Source organism: Suncus etruscus, chromosome 14 (genome assembly GCF_024139225.1).
Source record: "Suncus etruscus isolate mSunEtr1 chromosome 14, mSunEtr1.pri.cur, whole genome shotgun sequence".
Classification (NCBI taxonomy): domain Eukaryota; kingdom Metazoa; phylum Chordata; class Mammalia; order Eulipotyphla; family Soricidae; genus Suncus; species Suncus etruscus.
Window position 1 is genome coordinate 97,404,495 of NC_064861.1, and position 15,943 is coordinate 97,420,437.

The following is a 15,943-nucleotide window of genomic DNA, read 5'->3' on the forward strand; positions in this document are numbered from 1 at the left end:
CATTTGAGGCTATGACCTTGAGCTTAAGAGTTTGGATGAAGTGGGCAGGGGACAAGGTGAGGAGAACCCCTCCTTGTTGACAGTGCTTAGGGGTCATTCCAGCAGTGCTTTAGGAACTCTATGTGGTGCTGGGGATCGAACCCATATTGGCTCTGTAAAGGTGAGTGCCCTGTCCACTGTGCTCTGGCTCCAGCTTGCAGACTCTCATTGTTGGCTGCACTCCGGTAACCCTGCCATACTGCTATTTATGTTCACTTTAAATTTACCTTTTGGACTAAGTATAAAACAAGCTTGACTCTCAAAGTAAAACTATTCTTTAACCTTATATTAAAATGCTAACATTTTATCCTTGGTTTGTTGGTGTTTTGCTATATGCATTTTTAAAATACCGGAATCGTTACAGATTACCTTGGAACCACTGCTGATGATCCACATGAATATGTTCTGGAATTTTAGTAGATCTCATTGGTTAATTTGGGAGGGATTTGCATCTTTAATTTGCATTATATCTGTGTATAGCCCAGGATTGTTTTTCCTCTTTGGTCATATGATTCAGTGTAGTATGTAACTTCATTTGTACAGAATCTATTTTCTTTAAGTCTTTTTTTTTTTTTTTTTGGCCACACCCGGTGACGCTCAGGGGTTACTCCTGGCTATGTGCACAGAAATCGCTCCTGGCTTGGGGGACCATATGGGATGCCGGGGGATTATGGGATGCCAGGGGATCAAACTGTGGCTTGTCCTAGGTTAGCACGTGCAAGGCAGACACCCTACTGCTTACGACACCACTCTGACCCCTATTTTCTTTGTCTTAATTTTCATAATGGAACCATCCACTGCAACAGATTTGCTGTTGTTGATATATACTTAGGGAATGTGATAAGTGGTTTAGTTGATAAATTATTATAAGGTCTATTTCTATTATTCAGATAGATAATTTGACAAGTCTGAGTGATAAGATCTTTTGACCTCGCATTTTTTTTTTACTTACTGTTATAACTACAGCACGAGAATAATGTTTACTAGTAATAATGTTAAATATTGTAACTCTATGAGAATAATGTTCACTAGCAGTAGCAATAAGACTTTTACATTTGGGGGGCTGGAGGGAAAGCACAGCTTTAAGCCTTGCATATGGTCAACACAGGACGGACCCCGGTTTGAATCCTGGCATCTCATAGGGTCCCCGAGCTTGCCAGGACCGATTTCTGAGTATAGAGCCAGGAGGAACCCCTGAATGCTGCTGGTTGTGGCCCAAAATTAAGAAAAAAAACTATATTTGCTATCACGAATTCTGTCTGCAGTTTGTTAATGCTTTTCTTGTCTTGGGTGTTGTAATTGTTCTGATTTGGGCCAGAGGGATAGTTACAGTGCTTGCCTTGTATTCACCCACCCTGCTTTGGTCACCGGCTCTGTATATGGTTCCCTGAGCACCATCAAATGCGATGATCTTAAGCACAGAGCCAGGAGTGAACCCTGAACAGTACATGACCCTGTTGTTCTGGTTTCCTCAAATAGGTGCACTCTTATCTTAAATGGTCTTTGATGGTGTGGTGTTAGTCTTTTCTCAGAGGTGATCTGGAATGCTTTTTGGCCTCACTGCCTTCCTCCCTGTCCATACCTGTGTGCTTCTCTACTGTGTCTTGTGCCCTGATGCTCTCGAACCTTACTTCCTGCTCATGGCCTATGTTCTTCTCTTTACCATGTCTGCAGGCCCTGCGCTGACTGGACTGTGTTCCTGAGGGGAGTGGCTGCAGTTCCTGCTATATCATCTCACTCCTGCACAGGTGATTATGTTGCCTGTGGAAGGGTGGGCTTGTAGCTCCTGGGCCAGGGTGTCCTGCTATGTCTAGGGGGCTGTCGTTCTCTACTCCCACACCTCCCCACCCTGAACAGAACCCCAAAGCCACAGCCAAGCAGGCAGCCCCCACCTTAGGCATAGGGCACAGCTGCCAGGACTCTCAAGTTCTCAGAGAACTGATAGGGCACTTGCCCTTTACCTCTGTGCTGGAATCGCTCTGCCCATTGGGAGAACAGTGGCAGGGAGGGACTGGTGTAGTAGCCCAAGGTGTCTCGATGACAGGGGAGCAGTTAGTGGGTTTTTTTCCCCCTTCCCCTGCAGAACGTAAGCCCAGAGGACTGAACCAGACCTTAGAGACAATGGTTTTCATTTCAAATCAGAACCAGGCTTTCTCTGCAGTAAAGTCAGTACATGAACTGAACTGACATAAAATGTTACATTTCTCTCCCTTAATATTCATTTTTTGCATCGGTTGTTGTGCACAGTAGTGTTTCGTTGCTTGAAACCATGCTTTTAAGCAGGTCTGCGTGTGGGATGTCAGTGCTGGGCAGAATGATGGGAAGGTTCTAAGTCCCTTGCTATATGTAATCACTTGGACTTGGAAAGTTGAGCAGATTAGCTTGGGCACTGGGGAATCGGGAGTAAGTGCTGGCAGCGCCTCAGAGAAAGAAGCCTGCAAAGCCACCCAAGGATGAGGCTATCAGGTCATGCATGGCACCTACTTAGGGGCACCTGCAGCAGGGCAGCCTTCCGTCACCATGTCTAGGCAGAGTGCTTGCTGCATTTCCATGTGACCTCTGCCCCTCTCCTGCTCTGGGCTGTTTTCATAGTGCTCGGAAAGTAGTGATCAGTCCATCTCTTTTCATTTAACTTAGGGGCTGTAGATGCTGTTGGTTCTGTGTGCAGATAAGGGACAGACTCCAGGTCACCAAACACAATTAGTGCCCGACATCACAGCATTGTGAGCAGAGCAGAGTTGACTCTGCAGACAGTGTTCACAGCAGCTATCTCCTGGGCAGGTTTGGAGGGGCAGGGACATAGGGGCATTTGAGAAAGAGGCGGGGGAGGGAGAGAGAAAGAGAGAAAGTAGGAGAGAGGAGGGGAGGAAAGGAGAGAGAGGAGGGAGAGAGAGGAGAGAGAAAGGTATGTGTGTAAGAGAGAGAGGGGGGGTATGTGTAAGAGAGAGAGAGGATGGTAGGAGATGAGATATATGGGAGTGGGGCCGGCGAGGTGGCGCTAGAGGTAAGGTGTCTGCCTTGCAAGCGCTAGCCAAGGAAAGGACCATGGTTCGATCCCCCGGCGTCCCATATGGTCCCCCCAAGCCAGGGGCAATTTCTGAGCGCGTAACCAGGAGTAACCCCTGAGCATCTAACGGATGTGGCCTGAAAAACAAAAAACAAAACAAACAAAAAAAAAAGATATATGGGAGAGATTGTGTGTATGGGAGTGAAACGGTGTGCCTAGATTAGTTGCAGCCAGAAACTTTCTCTAAGGAGGAGATTGTTGAAAGAGAGAAATTTGTATGTATGGAAGCGTGTGTGAGTGTCAGTGTGTGTGTGAGAGAGATTGTTTATGTGTGGGAGAGAGGCGTATGTGGAAGAGATTATGTGGGGGAAGAGTGTGTTACGTATATGTATTGGGGTTTACACTTCTCTGTTTCCTTGGCCTGCTCCCAGAGCATCGTTAGTGCCCCTGTAGGTGTCCTGGCCCCTCTGCAGTGCTGCCCAGTCCTCAGCTTGTGGGACATGCTATGCCTCTTTATGATCTCCAGGTCCCTGGGAACTGACCCACAGGTTGCTGCGTCTTTCCTGTTGACTCATGTTTGGTTCCTTCATTGAACGTTTTCCTTAGAGAAATGCTGCCTCCCAAGTTCTTGTCTGCCACCAAACCCACGAAGTTTTGGGCCCCAGACCTATGTGAGCTAGACAGTGACTTGTCTAAGGAGCCGGATGTCACCATAGGAGAAGGCGCAGCTGATTGTGAATTCTTTCATCAGAGGTTTCGGAACTTCCTCTATGTGGAATTTGTTGGGCCTAGGAAGACCCTGACCGAGCTCCGAAACCTCTGCCTAGATTGGTTGCAGCCAGAGACTCGCTCCAAGGAGGAGATTGTTGAGCTCCTGGTCCTTGAGCAGTACCTGACCATCCTTCCAGAAAAGATCAAGTCTTGGGTGCGAGCAAAAAAGCCTGAGAGTTGCGAGAAGCTTGTTACTCTGCTGGAAAATTTCAAGAATATGTATGAACCAGATGGTGAGCATACAGGGGTCCCCCTGGAACACTTGGGTTAGACAGGGCCTGTCCCTGTCCTGGGAGATACAGCCCCAACTTCATCCCCTTGCAACCACCAAATGTGACATTTCCACATGTCTCCTGGGGTAGACAATTGCCACAAGAGGGTCCACTACCTTAGGGTGTGCTGGGTGAGAGGGGAACTGGGGAGCCTTGCATTCCAAGCCTAGCCTCCCAGTCTGAAAAAAGCACCAGCGTGGTGTTTGGAGGTGAGGCAAGAGGTGGGCAACAGAGGGGCACGAGGATCTGCTCCAAGGGAAACTAGCCCTGAATCTGCATCTGTGTCCTCAGACAACAGCGAGAGCGACGTTCCCAGTGAAGACAACATGAGCCAGAGGGTTGCAGAGTCACCCCCACCACGCTCTGTCTCCTCTTTCTATGGTGAGTAACCCTATGTGGCCTGTGGAACTGGATAGGTTAGGAACTGTGGAGTGCATGGCTGCCTCCTGCAAAGGGCAAACTACATCAACCCTTTGCCTCAGAGACTGAATAGATGGACTTGGCATTGTGCTGTAGATAGGTGCTCATGGCAGGAGGCTGTGGTATCAATCTGTCCTGGCTTTGCAGCTCTCTCAGTGGAGCCTTAGAGCAGAAAGCAGGGAACCAGCCTCTCGACAAAGGGGAGACTTGTTTGAGGTCTCGGGGTGACCTCTGAGTAATGGGGCTCCGGGAATCACACGATGTCAGGGTCGCAAGTGCATGGGAGGGAAGCATCTGTGTGGGGTGCCAATGTACAGGTTCACTCTGCCTTTCTCAGGTAACCGGGATAGGATCCGGGACCAGGACCACAACTGGGACCATGAATGGGATAGGGATGCAGACTGGGAGTGGGAGCAGGAGCAGGACTTGAGGAGCAGAAGCAGAAACCTGGAACCTCGAGACCGCTGGCTGTACCCCAGGCACTCCCGAGGCAGTAAGTCCCTGTTCCCCTGTCCTGCCGCTGGGGCTGCCCTGACCTCTGCTCATGGTGCTTCCCTTCATCCCAGGACTTTCCTGCCTTTTGGAGCCACACCGGATGCTGTTGGAGGACCAGGAGCTGAGACCCCAGGTATGCTCTGCTTCTGCTCTGGCCTGGAGGGCCACCCACGTTCTCTACCTCACCCATACCTGCCTAGGCCCAGGGCTGGGGCTGGCTGCGGCCTGTGTGTGTCATCTGTGTGACAGACCCCTAGTCCAGTACGGTGTGACCACCACAGGGCATTGGGGACCCAGAACTCTGACTGTATGACGGCTGACATGAGCTCATTGGGGTGAAGCCCAGCCCAGTCGCCTGCTCGCTTTGTGGCCTCAGACCATTTCATAGTTTGGTTGACCCTCACCTTCCTCATCTCTGAATAGCATCCTGTCTCCAGGACTCCCTGGTAGAGTAAAGGCGATTCCTGCATTGGGTGGTGCTGGGACAAGGCTCTGAGTCCTGCCTTGAAAATGGTCACTTGTTCTCTGTCCCAGAAGCAGGCAGGAAGCCCAGTGAGCAGAGGTGGCTGGAGCTTCTGTCTTGGCCACATTGAAAAGGGTGGGGCTTGGAGCAGGTGGGCAGGTCAGAAGTGTCAGGTCTTCGTGCCCAAACTTGGGCTGTCTTTGCCCCTTAGTTCACGCCACACTTACTTGGTAACTAATGATTTCTATTTCTTTGTTGTGTTTTTTTTTCTTTTTTTTTTTTGGGGGGGGGGTCACACCTGGCAGCGCTCAGAGATTACTCCTGGCTCTACGCTCAAAAATCGTTCCTGGCAGGCTCAGGGGACCATATGGGATGCTGGGATTCGAACCACCATCCTTCTGCATGCAAGGCAAACATCTTACCTACATGCTATCTCTTCGGTCCCTGATTTCTATTTTCTGAGAAACAAACTGACCAACATTTTAGAACTCGAGATTAAAATGTTAGGTGTTGGGCCAGAGAGATAGCATATGGCTAGAGCATTTGTGCTGCAGGCATCTTGCGTCTCAGCATCTTCTAGTGGGGACGTAATCCTTCACGAAAGGAAAGCGGGCACACGAATGGACAAATATGAAATATGAAATAATGAGACCACACAAAATACATTGTATGGGGACCCACGCCTACAATAGATATGAGACAATTTTACTTTTTTAGCTGGAGACATATATGCACCTCTTTGGTATGCAAGGTATTTCTGCGCTGACAAAAGGCCCCAGGAATCTTAGGAGAAGGAAGACAATGATAGCAGGTCCTAGAATATACATATCAAAAACCAGATGATACAGGTGAAAAGAATCCCCAGCTAAAAAGGAGGAAGTTCTAGTTTAGAAAGGAGATTCTTATGACAAAGAAAGAGAAATTGGTTTTGCTACAAATTTGCATCTGGTCAGAATAGTAAAATGCAAGAAAGACAGGAACTATTTGCTTAGCACCTAGAAGCTGAGACCAGAAAAACAGGTTGCAGGTAGCTGGCTGGACTCATCTTTGAGTTGCAAATATACTTAGCCAGCGGGGGAACTTTAGCAGCTTTTGGTACTGAAATTTCTCTGCACATTGACTAAGGCCGAATTTTGGTCTGTAGTTTTGCAAAAGAGACAAAGCCAAATGATAAGAACAGAGATATTTAATGTCACCTCCATGTCGTATATATAACAGAAATATAGCCAGTGGTCCACGCAGGGGTTATTATTAGTTCCACCAACAGGCCTGCTGGCCAAAATATTTCTTGGGGGAATTTCAACTCACTGCACCAGGAAAGCCAATAAACATGTCTGGTGGGCTAGCGTCCGCTATGTGGAGACATCCATGCTGCATGCTGTGACACGTGTTTGCCTTGCATGCAGCCGACCCAGGACAGATGGTGGTTTGAATCCTGGCATCCCATGTGGTCCTCTAAGCTTGCCAGGAACGATTTCTGAGTGCAGAGCCAGGAGTTACTATTGAGTGCCGCCGCTGCCAGGCGGCTTCGATTTTTAGGAATGAAGCTCTTCGGTGTACTTTTAGTCACTTTCTAGCAGTGGGCCCTGTTGGTGATGGTTCTTTATATTGTCCTCAATAGGGACTAACGTCAGGGATTCGGTTTTTCCCTTCTCTGTGGGAAAATGAGAGGGGCCAGCATTGTGAGGGTGATGAATGACGTTAGTGGTCCCTCATCATCAGAGTGGTGGGCCTGGATCCCTGAGTCCAAGGGCCAGAAAGAACACTGGAGCTGAAGACAGGAAGTGCATAAGGGGTTCCACAAAACAGAAAATTCTCCTACGGAGCAGAAGGGCAGGGGTGCTGGGGTCTTCTGAGGCAGGTTTCCCACCACTGAGCCACATTACAGTGTTGTGAGTCTATGGTGTTGGGACTACCCACTTGCATAAATGAGCTGAATTTTCAGTCGGCATTGTTTTGCTCTCTTGGAAACATTATCACTAAGTATTCAGTGCTCATGTATTTCCAGAGTTGAGGCAGATGGAGAGAAAGGGATGAAAAAGGCCTGCTCCCTTCTCCAGCCATGTGGTGGGGACTCCTGGTGGCCCTTGTAGTGTTCTTTGCCTCTTGAATGGGAGACGGTGTCTGCTGGCCAGCTCCTCAGTTAGGCATTCTCATTCCCTCCCTCCCCTACAAACCACTGGCTCCTTGTCCTTCCCTTCGCTTGTAACATGCTGGGAGGCTTGGTGAAAAACCTGACATCCCCTGGGAGGAGGCCCTTCCACTGTGAGAATTGTTGGGGACCCACCCAGTTCGTGTAGCTGATCTTAATTAACCCCCAATTTAACAGTAAAGAGGAGGGTTAGTTCTATTGAGACTTACTGTTCTGTTTTGTTTTGAGCCATACACGACCATGCCCAGGGCTCACTCCTAGTTTTGTGCTCAGGGATCACTCCTGGAGGAACTTGTAGGACCTCTGTGTAGTGTTGGTGATTGAACCTGGGTCAGCTGCTTTCAAGGCAAGCTCCTTTCTCACTTTCCAACTTCTTTGACCCCCAAATGCTTGCTTTTATTTTCTCTTGGGCAGGGGTCTCAAACTCAGTTTACCTGGGGGCCACAGGAGGCAAAGTCAGGGTGATCCTTGAGTGCACAGTCAGTAGTAAGCCTTGAACATTGGGGCGTGTGTTTGTGTGACCCAAACAACTAAAACAAAACAAAACAAAAAAAGATTCCTCTAGAGCAGGGCCAAAAAATATTGTACGGAGGACCGCAAACGGCCCACGGGCTCCGAGTTTGAGACCCTTGCTCTTGGGTCTCTGGACATTAGCAGTTGCAAAATGAGACTTCCCTCCTTTTGTTTTTAAATTAAGATTTACTATTTATTTTGGTTTTTGGGACACACCTGATGGCATGCAAGGGTTATTCCTGGCTCTGCACTCAGAAATTGCTCCTGGCAGGGTTGGGGGACCATATGTAATATTGGATATTGAACCCAGGTCTGTCCTGGGTTGGCCATGTGCAAATTAAATTCCCTACTGCTGTGCAATCGCTTTGAGGCTTCTCTTTAAAAAAAAAATATATATATATATATATATATTTTTTTTTTTTTGTTTTTGTTTTTGTTTTTGTTTTTGGATCACACCCGGCAGCACTCAGGGGTTACTCTTGGCTCTATGCTCAGAAATCGCTTGTGGCAGGCTTGGGGGACCATATGGGATGCCGGGATTCGAACCACCATCCTTCAGCATACAAGGCAAAAGCCCTACTTCATGCTATCTCTCCGGCCCCTGAGGCTTTTCTTTTAAATATGTGCCCCAGTGTTGGGTTCTCCTCACTAGGTAGATATCTGGCCCTCTGCAAACCTTCTTCCTGTTGTTCTGGTGGGACTGCCAGCAGTAGAGCAGCAGTTGAGTTAGTATCAGACGTCTTTAAGCAATGGCTTTGGGATAGAAGTTACAGTTTCTATGGCAACAGAAAACAGTGGAAAATCCTCACCCCCAGTAGCATAAAGCAGGCTGTCGCTCGTCTTTTCGTTTCAGAGGAGTAGCTTTAGATTCATGGCATTTTCTGTCCAGAGCATCACAGCTCATGTGTGCTGCAGTCTTCTTGGACTGCTAGAGTTTTCTTGTGCTCTACAGCCGGAAGACTTTCCCACGTCCTTTCCCTCCTCGAGTATGTCTCTAGGCCTAGTGTTTCACCCAGGACTACAACTTTTTGAAACCAGAGATGTTCTAGAGCTGCCACATAGAACTCTCCTGAATCATGACTGAGGGTGGATCTGCCACAACAGGTGGCCATGAAGCAGAAAGAGTCTGTGGTCCAGTTTCCCCTGGGAAGTAGAGCCACTGTAGGCCTCAGCCCAGCTAAAGTCCTGTTGTCCAGTGGAGGTGGGGAGAAAGAGGACTGAGGCCTGTTACCTGACCAGGTCTCTGGCTGAGCCACACTGTTTCCATCACCCCCTCGCTTGCACCCCTCAGAGTGGGTAGTCCCAGCCAACCTCCCTCTCCGTCAAATCTTGGCACTGAAGGTTCTCCCCAAGCCCTTCTCAGACCTCTTATTCACTGGTGCAGTTCTCCCTGCTCACCATTGAGTCTCTGGACTCCACTTATTGTTTATTGTTCTCTTATCATTTCATGAGTCTTTTCTCTCCACCCAAATTATAAGCTGCACTAGGGCACAAACTATGTGTCATGTGTCTTTTGGATCTTCCTCAGAGTATACCACCAAGGTAGGTACAAAGTAAGCCCTTAGTCAAACTTGTCCAGATCACTCAGAGCCCATCAAGCCATGAGCATTTCCATACCTTTGTGGTGCTGTCCCACAGCATTAGTATTGACCCAGTGGCCCCTACATTCTGACATGTGTGTACTTGCAGTTTCAGGGCATGGATGCCATGTCACTCCAAGATGGCATGGACCTGACTGAGCACAGGGAGCCCCAGAACCCAATCCAGGACAACATGGAGAACTACAGGAAGCTGCTCTCTCTGGGTAGGCAGACGTGGCGTGTCTCCCAGGCCTATGATGCCACTCACAGAGCCTTTTGTCACCTTTTTCTTTCTAACCCTTAAGCTGTTGAGAGTTAATAGAAATATGGACTCAGAGGCTAGGAGTCCATTGAACATTTCAAACAGAAGAATAAACAGTGCAGTTTGTGTTTAGAATAATTCTCTTAGGGCATAAGACACTGGCTTAAAGGGTTGCTGTGCTGCATTGGTTCAATTCAGTTCCTCTTGGTTTGTACATGCTTGAAGTTCTTCTCAAGTATCACCAAGAGTGGGCCTGGGAATGAAAGTTTCTGGGGTCAAGAGAATGGGCGGGAGGGGGAAGCAAGCATGCTCTGGGAGAAAGCCAAGAAAGCCAGTTTAAAAGAGGGAAAGACAGGATTGTGCTAGGGTTAGGGATACCCATATTCTTTGTACAGGTTCCTAGTTAGGGTTAAGAGAATGGATTGGAGTCTGGGTTAGAGAAGGCTGAAGAAAGATTAGGAAGTATAGAATGCAAGCAAAAGATGCTCAGAGAACCGAATAGGGACTGCTGATACAAATCTCTGGTGGTGAGTCTTTGTCCTAATCTGAACCATTCTTGTGTCCAGGGGTCCAGCTTGCTGAACATGATGGCCACTCCCATATGACACAAGGCCATTCCTCAAGGTCAAAGAGAAGTGCCTATCCCAGCACCAGCCGAGGTCAGTACACACAGGTCCTACTTAGTCACTGCTTGAATGATGAGTGAGTGGGCGAGTGCATCTCCAGGGAGAGGTTTCAATGTTCAGCTCACACCACTGTCACTGGTGGCCATTGAACACAGGTTCTAGGAGGATTTATATTTGGGGTTCATTTTCAGGTCTGAAAACTATGCCTGAAGCCAGAAGACCAATCCATCGGCGGGGAATTTGTGAAGATGAATCTTCCCACGGCGTGATCATGGAAAAGTTCATCAAGGATGTCTCTCGCAACACCAGAGCTGGAAGGGGTGTGGAGTCTGATGATCAATCACAGAGATGCCCCAGAAAGGCAGAAAACATTTGGAAAGGTGCTTCATTCACTAAGCAGGGCTCTGTGATTCAGGAAAGAGGTTACCAGGAGAGTGCCTTTGGAGGGGGAGGTTTTCATTTGAATTCAACCCCTGTTTCCAGAAGGAGAGTTCTTGAGAGAAAAAGGCGCTATCAGTGTGACATAGAGGGCCAGGGCTCCACTCATGATGAGAAAGGCTGTGCCAGGAAGAGACCTTTTGAGTGCAGTGAAATGAGAAAAGCTGTGAGCCTGGGCAGCCTGAACCCCCTGCCCTTCACCAAATCACAGCCAGTGGATTTCGTGGCCGTGCCTTATGTGTGTGATGAGTGTGGGAAGTGTTTTGGTGTGATTTCAGAATTTGTTGAACATCAGATCATGCATACTAGAGAGAATCTCTACGAGTATGGTGAGTCCTTCATTAACAGTGTGTCTGTCAGTGAGGTCCAGAAAAGGCAGGGTGGTGGGAAGCACTTTGAATGCAAAGAGTGTGGGGAGGTCTTCAGCAAGAGTGCTGCTCTTGCTGAGCATCGGAAAATTCATGCTAGAGAGTATCTTGCAGAATGTAAAGACGAGGAGGATGAGGAGCCCTTCATGCCTAGCCCCACCTTCAGTGAGCTTCAGAAAATATACGGGAAAGACAAATTCTATGAATGCAAGGTATGTAAGGAAACCTTCCTTCATAGTTCTGCCCTGATCGAGCACCAGAAAGTCCATGAGAGAGAGAATTTCTCTGATGACAAAAATAAAGAGCACAGGGAAACCTTGAAGCCGAGCTCCAGCCTTCATGCGCTTCAGAAAATGTATGGCAGAGAGAAGCTATACGAATGCAAGGTGTGTGCGGAGACTTTTCATCACAGTGCGTCCTTGAGAGAGCACCAGAAGATCCACACCAGAGGAAAGTCCTTTGAAAATAAGGGCAAGGTGTATGAGGAGACCTTCATTCCTGGTCAGAAGAGGCATCAGAACAGCTATTCAAAGGAGACGCTGTATGACTTTAAAAACAGTAGGAAAGCTTTTATGCCAAACTCCAACCTTAGTGAGCATCTGAAAATTCTTGCTCGAAAGAGCCTCTGTGAGGGTAGGGCGTACTCGAAATCTGTGACTCATCTGCCCTTCAGTGACTCTCAGAAGAGTCACACTATTACACGACCACCAGAAAACGAGGAGGAAGAGAAGACTTTTACCATCAGATCTAACCCTGATGCAAGTCAGAAATTGCCCACTGAGGGAAAGGTCTATGAGAGGAAACCTCATGTGTGGTCTGTTATTCATAGCTTAGCTTTTGCTGAAGCTCAGAAAAGTCACTGTGTTAGGGGTTCCGGTAGACCAAAAGCAGTGACAGAGTCTACCATACAGAGCACAGATGTAAGTGAGCGCCAGAAGGTTTGTGCCCAAGCGAATTCTTCTGAAACCAAGGCACCTGAGAGGTTAGTCATACATGGCTTAGACACCTTCAAACGTCCCCAAAGTCTCAATGCAAATGAACTTGAGTGTCATGAGAAGGGAGACTCTACCATCTGCGTCTCAGACATTAATGATAAGAAAAAGAAAACTATCAGAGAGAACCCAAACAAAAGGAGTAAGAGTAATAACGATGACAACTATAAGGATTCTTTTACGCATAGTATATCCCAGGCTCAGTCACAGGAAAATGTTCCTGGAGAGAGTTCTAGTGAGGTTAAAGCTGGCAGAGCATTGCCTCTTTCCAACTCAAATGTCTGTGAACTTCAGAAGGCACATGCCGAAAAGAAAAACATTGAGAGTAAGAAGCATGAGACCTCTGTGATCCAGTTCCTTTGTTCTGGTGAGCTTGGAGCCATTCTCCCTAGAGAGAAATTCTGTGAATGTCAGCTGTGCGGAGAGTCCTTTACCCGGAGCTCTGACCTCACTGAGCACCAGAAGATACATAGTGAAAGGAAGCCCCCTGGAAATAAAAACTATGAGCAATCTGTTATCCGCAGCTTAGCCTCTATTGACCCACAGGCCAGCTACACCGAGCCACAAGCACAGATGAGGTGTACCGAGCAGCCAGGGCGGTCGAGGTGTGCAGAAGCACAGGCACAGACCTGGTGCGAGGAAGGAAAAGCACACGCGAGTCATGCAGGGCAGTCAGTGCGCAGTGAGTGCAGAGTGTGTGGAGAATGCGTTGCTACCATCCGAGACCGTGGTGTACATCCGAAAATCTCTGACCAAGAGAAAGTTCACAGGATAAAGCTGTCTGGAGACTCTGTTATTCAGGGTGCCTTCTGTGACAGGCCTCAACAGGAAGGACCTCAGCAGAAGCAGCCACAACAGGAGGAGTCATCAGAAGATGAAGAGGAGGCAGAAGCTGAGGATTCCATCTATGGATGTAAGGACTGTGGCCTGGGTTTTGCAGATCGGGCAGACCTTAAGGAACATCAGAAAGTTCATAGATACGACCTCATTGACACCAGTGAGTATAAGCAGTCTATAATTCACGCCGGTTCTATCAGTGACTATCAGAGAGATTATGTTGGAGAGCGGCTGTATGAATGCCAGACTTGTGGAGAATCTTTTGTTCACAGCTCATTCCTTCTTGAGCATCAGAGAGTCCACGAACAAGATCCACTTTCTGGGCAAAGGAGATGTGATGAGTCTTTGATGCAACCTTTGAACATCAAACCATGGAGGCCTCATGGCCCACAGAAGAGTCCTCCTGTAGGAATGTTCCTTCAGTGTCGGGTATGTGGACAGGATTTTATTCATTTCTCTGTCCTTAGTGAACATATGCGAACTCATGAGGGGGAGAATTTCCTGGAGCAGGGTGAAAGAGGGGAAGCTGTTTTTGTCTCAGATCTAGCCCTGACTGCATTTCAAAGAAGCCAGGCTGAAGAGAGAAAGCATGGATGTGAAGCATGTGGAAAAGTGTTCCTCAGACGGTCAGATCTGAAGGAGCACTCGAAAATTCACGAGACAGACGAGCCCTATGATTATGGGACCTCTTTTGTTCATACCTCATTTCTTACTGAGCCCCCCAAAAGAGATTCACCGTTCTATGAATGCAAGGACCGTGGTGAGTCACTTACTCACAATACAGCCCTCACCAAATATCAGAAACTTCATGAAAGAAAACAGGAAGTCCAAACTGATGTGCTGGTTCCGCGAGAAGTTCTGTTGATTCAGAGATCAAATATAGAGGCTGCTGAGCAGGAAGTAGAGGCTGCTCAGCCAGAGGTGGAGGCTGCTGAGCCAGAAGTTGAAGCAACTGAGCCCAGCATGGAGGCCGCTGAGCCGAGTGGAGAAGCCCAAGGGCCTGATGGGGAGGCTGCCGTGCCAAACAGGGCAGCTGAACAGCCCGTTGGGGATGCCGATGAGCCAGATGGTGCTGGAATTGAAGACCTAGAAGAAAGCGCAGAAAAGCCAGAGGGAGATACAGATGAACCAGATGGTGCTGGGATTGAAGACCCAGAGGAGGAAGGTGAAAATGAAGAGATTGAGGTGGAAGAGTCCGACTGTGACTTCAGGGAATGCCGAGAAACCTTCCAGTCCAGCCCAGCCCACCTCGAGCGTCTGGCTGTCCGGGCCAGGGTGATGTCTGAGGCTGCAAGTGCCTATGAGGAAAGCGCCTGCTCTGCTGCAGGTGCCAGCACCAGATGCCATGCTGGTGTGGACTACATGTGCTTCAAGTGTGACGTCTGTGGGCAGCGCTTCAGGAACCCGCTGGCCCTTGTTAAGCACCAGGATACCCACACTGGCTGAGAACACAGGACACTTCTTTCAGGAATGGGTCCTTAGGAAACCCCGGTGAAATAAAACCTTTATATACCAGACTCCTAGCATACACTCCGCAGACTGAAAAGAGCCTCCGGGTGGCAACTCCTGCTTTCAGACTAACATCAGGCTCCCTGTGTGCTTGTGGGGAACCCATAGCACAGACCCTGCCTTCTACCTGAGCAGCCACCCTAAGACAGACCCTGGTGGTCTGGGACTTGTAACTCTTGGCAACTCTCCACACATCCATCTGAACCTAGATCCCATGTTTCCTGAGATGTATATAAACTAGTAAAGCAGAGCCAGTAGTAACCATTGAGTATATTATATAGTTAGAAGACATTAGATAGTTGAATACATTATATAGTTTGGGTTTATTATGGAGGTTTACTGACCTGGCATTGGGTTGTTTTGTTTTGCTTTGTTTTTAACAATTTTTTGAGGCAAAGAACACATTAGAATGTATAAGAGGTTGTGCATTATTTGAGCCATTTGTATCATTTTGAGAAGTGACGGTGTTATTTCTTAAAGTATTCACTGTAAAGGTGGAGGCATGAAAGATACAAAGTGTCATCGAACTTCGCTATCTGAAAAGAGAACTTTGAGTTTCTTTTCAGACATTCTCCCAACACTTTGGAACCTCATGCTCTGCAAGCCTTTACAATATGCTTGTTGGCCTTTTGTGACCCAAATTGAACAGCTGCCACATTGTAGCTTGCAAGTTATTACTAAGAAATATTCTTGGTTATTATTTATAACCAATTTGATGTGGGTTCAAGTAGTGAATTCCCGTCCCGGCCCTTCCCGGTAAATGTAGGCCTTTGCCTTTGCGGAGAGTAGGTTTCAGCCATCACTAGATCACTGTTGTGCCTAATGAAGGTTGGGAACTGTTGGGGAGACTCTCCTGCTATACATGAGATTCCATTTCTGTGCTTGTACATCCTGCCTTAGGTGCCAGCGGCAGCATGACTGTGGTCCTGAATGCTGTCCTGGGGCACTCTGACCCTGGGCACCAGGAGCTCAAGACTTAGAACTTTCTATCTCGGAACAGATCTTTGGCATTTTCTTGTCTGACCCGGACCTGTAGTTAGTGTCTTTTTCTTTTAATTAAATGCTTTCTTTATGGACATGCCAAGCTTACCACAGACTCAGGTTTCCCAGCAGCCTTAATTTGTCCTACCTTTAGCCCTCCCAAATAGTTCAAGCAATTCCTTCATGTGTTTTCCTTTAACCACAAACTGGCCTCAGGG

General features: G+C 48.0%; 1 protein-coding gene across 2 annotated transcripts; it reads left to right on the forward strand.

Annotated features, from left to right (window-relative positions):
• Positions 1 to 1,770: 1,770 nt before the first annotated feature.
• PEG3 (paternally expressed 3) lies at positions 1,771 to 15,116 on the forward strand. 2 transcript variants are annotated; one of them, XM_049787000.1, is made up of 8 exons: positions 1,771 to 1,787; positions 3,653 to 4,050; positions 4,381 to 4,470; positions 4,847 to 5,002; positions 5,076 to 5,137; positions 9,822 to 9,936; positions 10,541 to 10,633; positions 10,792 to 15,116. In XM_049787000.1, exons 2-8 carry the CDS (start codon positions 3,657 to 3,659, stop codon positions 14,679 to 14,681), a joined length of 4,800 nt encoding a protein of 1,599 aa, XP_049642957.1. In that variant the 5' UTR covers positions 1,771 to 1,787; positions 3,653 to 3,656; the 3' UTR covers positions 14,682 to 15,116. The 2 variants fall into 2 exon arrangements, with proteins under 2 accessions (XP_049642957.1, XP_049642958.1); XM_049787001.1 differs by lacking the exon at positions 1,771 to 1,787 and having other exon boundaries at positions 3,606 to 4,050.
• The last annotated feature ends 827 nt before the right edge of the window (positions 15,117 to 15,943 follow it).

Bases quoted from the DNA above. Each gene is read 5' to 3' on its own strand.
- PEG3 (XM_049787000.1), top strand. From the start codon at position 3,657: ATGCTGCCTCCCAAGTTCTTGTCTGCCACCAAACCCACGAAGTTTTGG. The intron at 4,051-4,380 runs GTGAGCATACAG...CTGTGTCCTCAG, and splicing joins GAATATGTATGAACCAGATG to ACAACAGCGAGAGCGACGTT. The intron at 5,138-9,821 runs GTATGCTCTGCT...GTGTACTTGCAG, and splicing joins ACCAGGAGCTGAGACCCCAG to TTTCAGGGCATGGATGCCAT.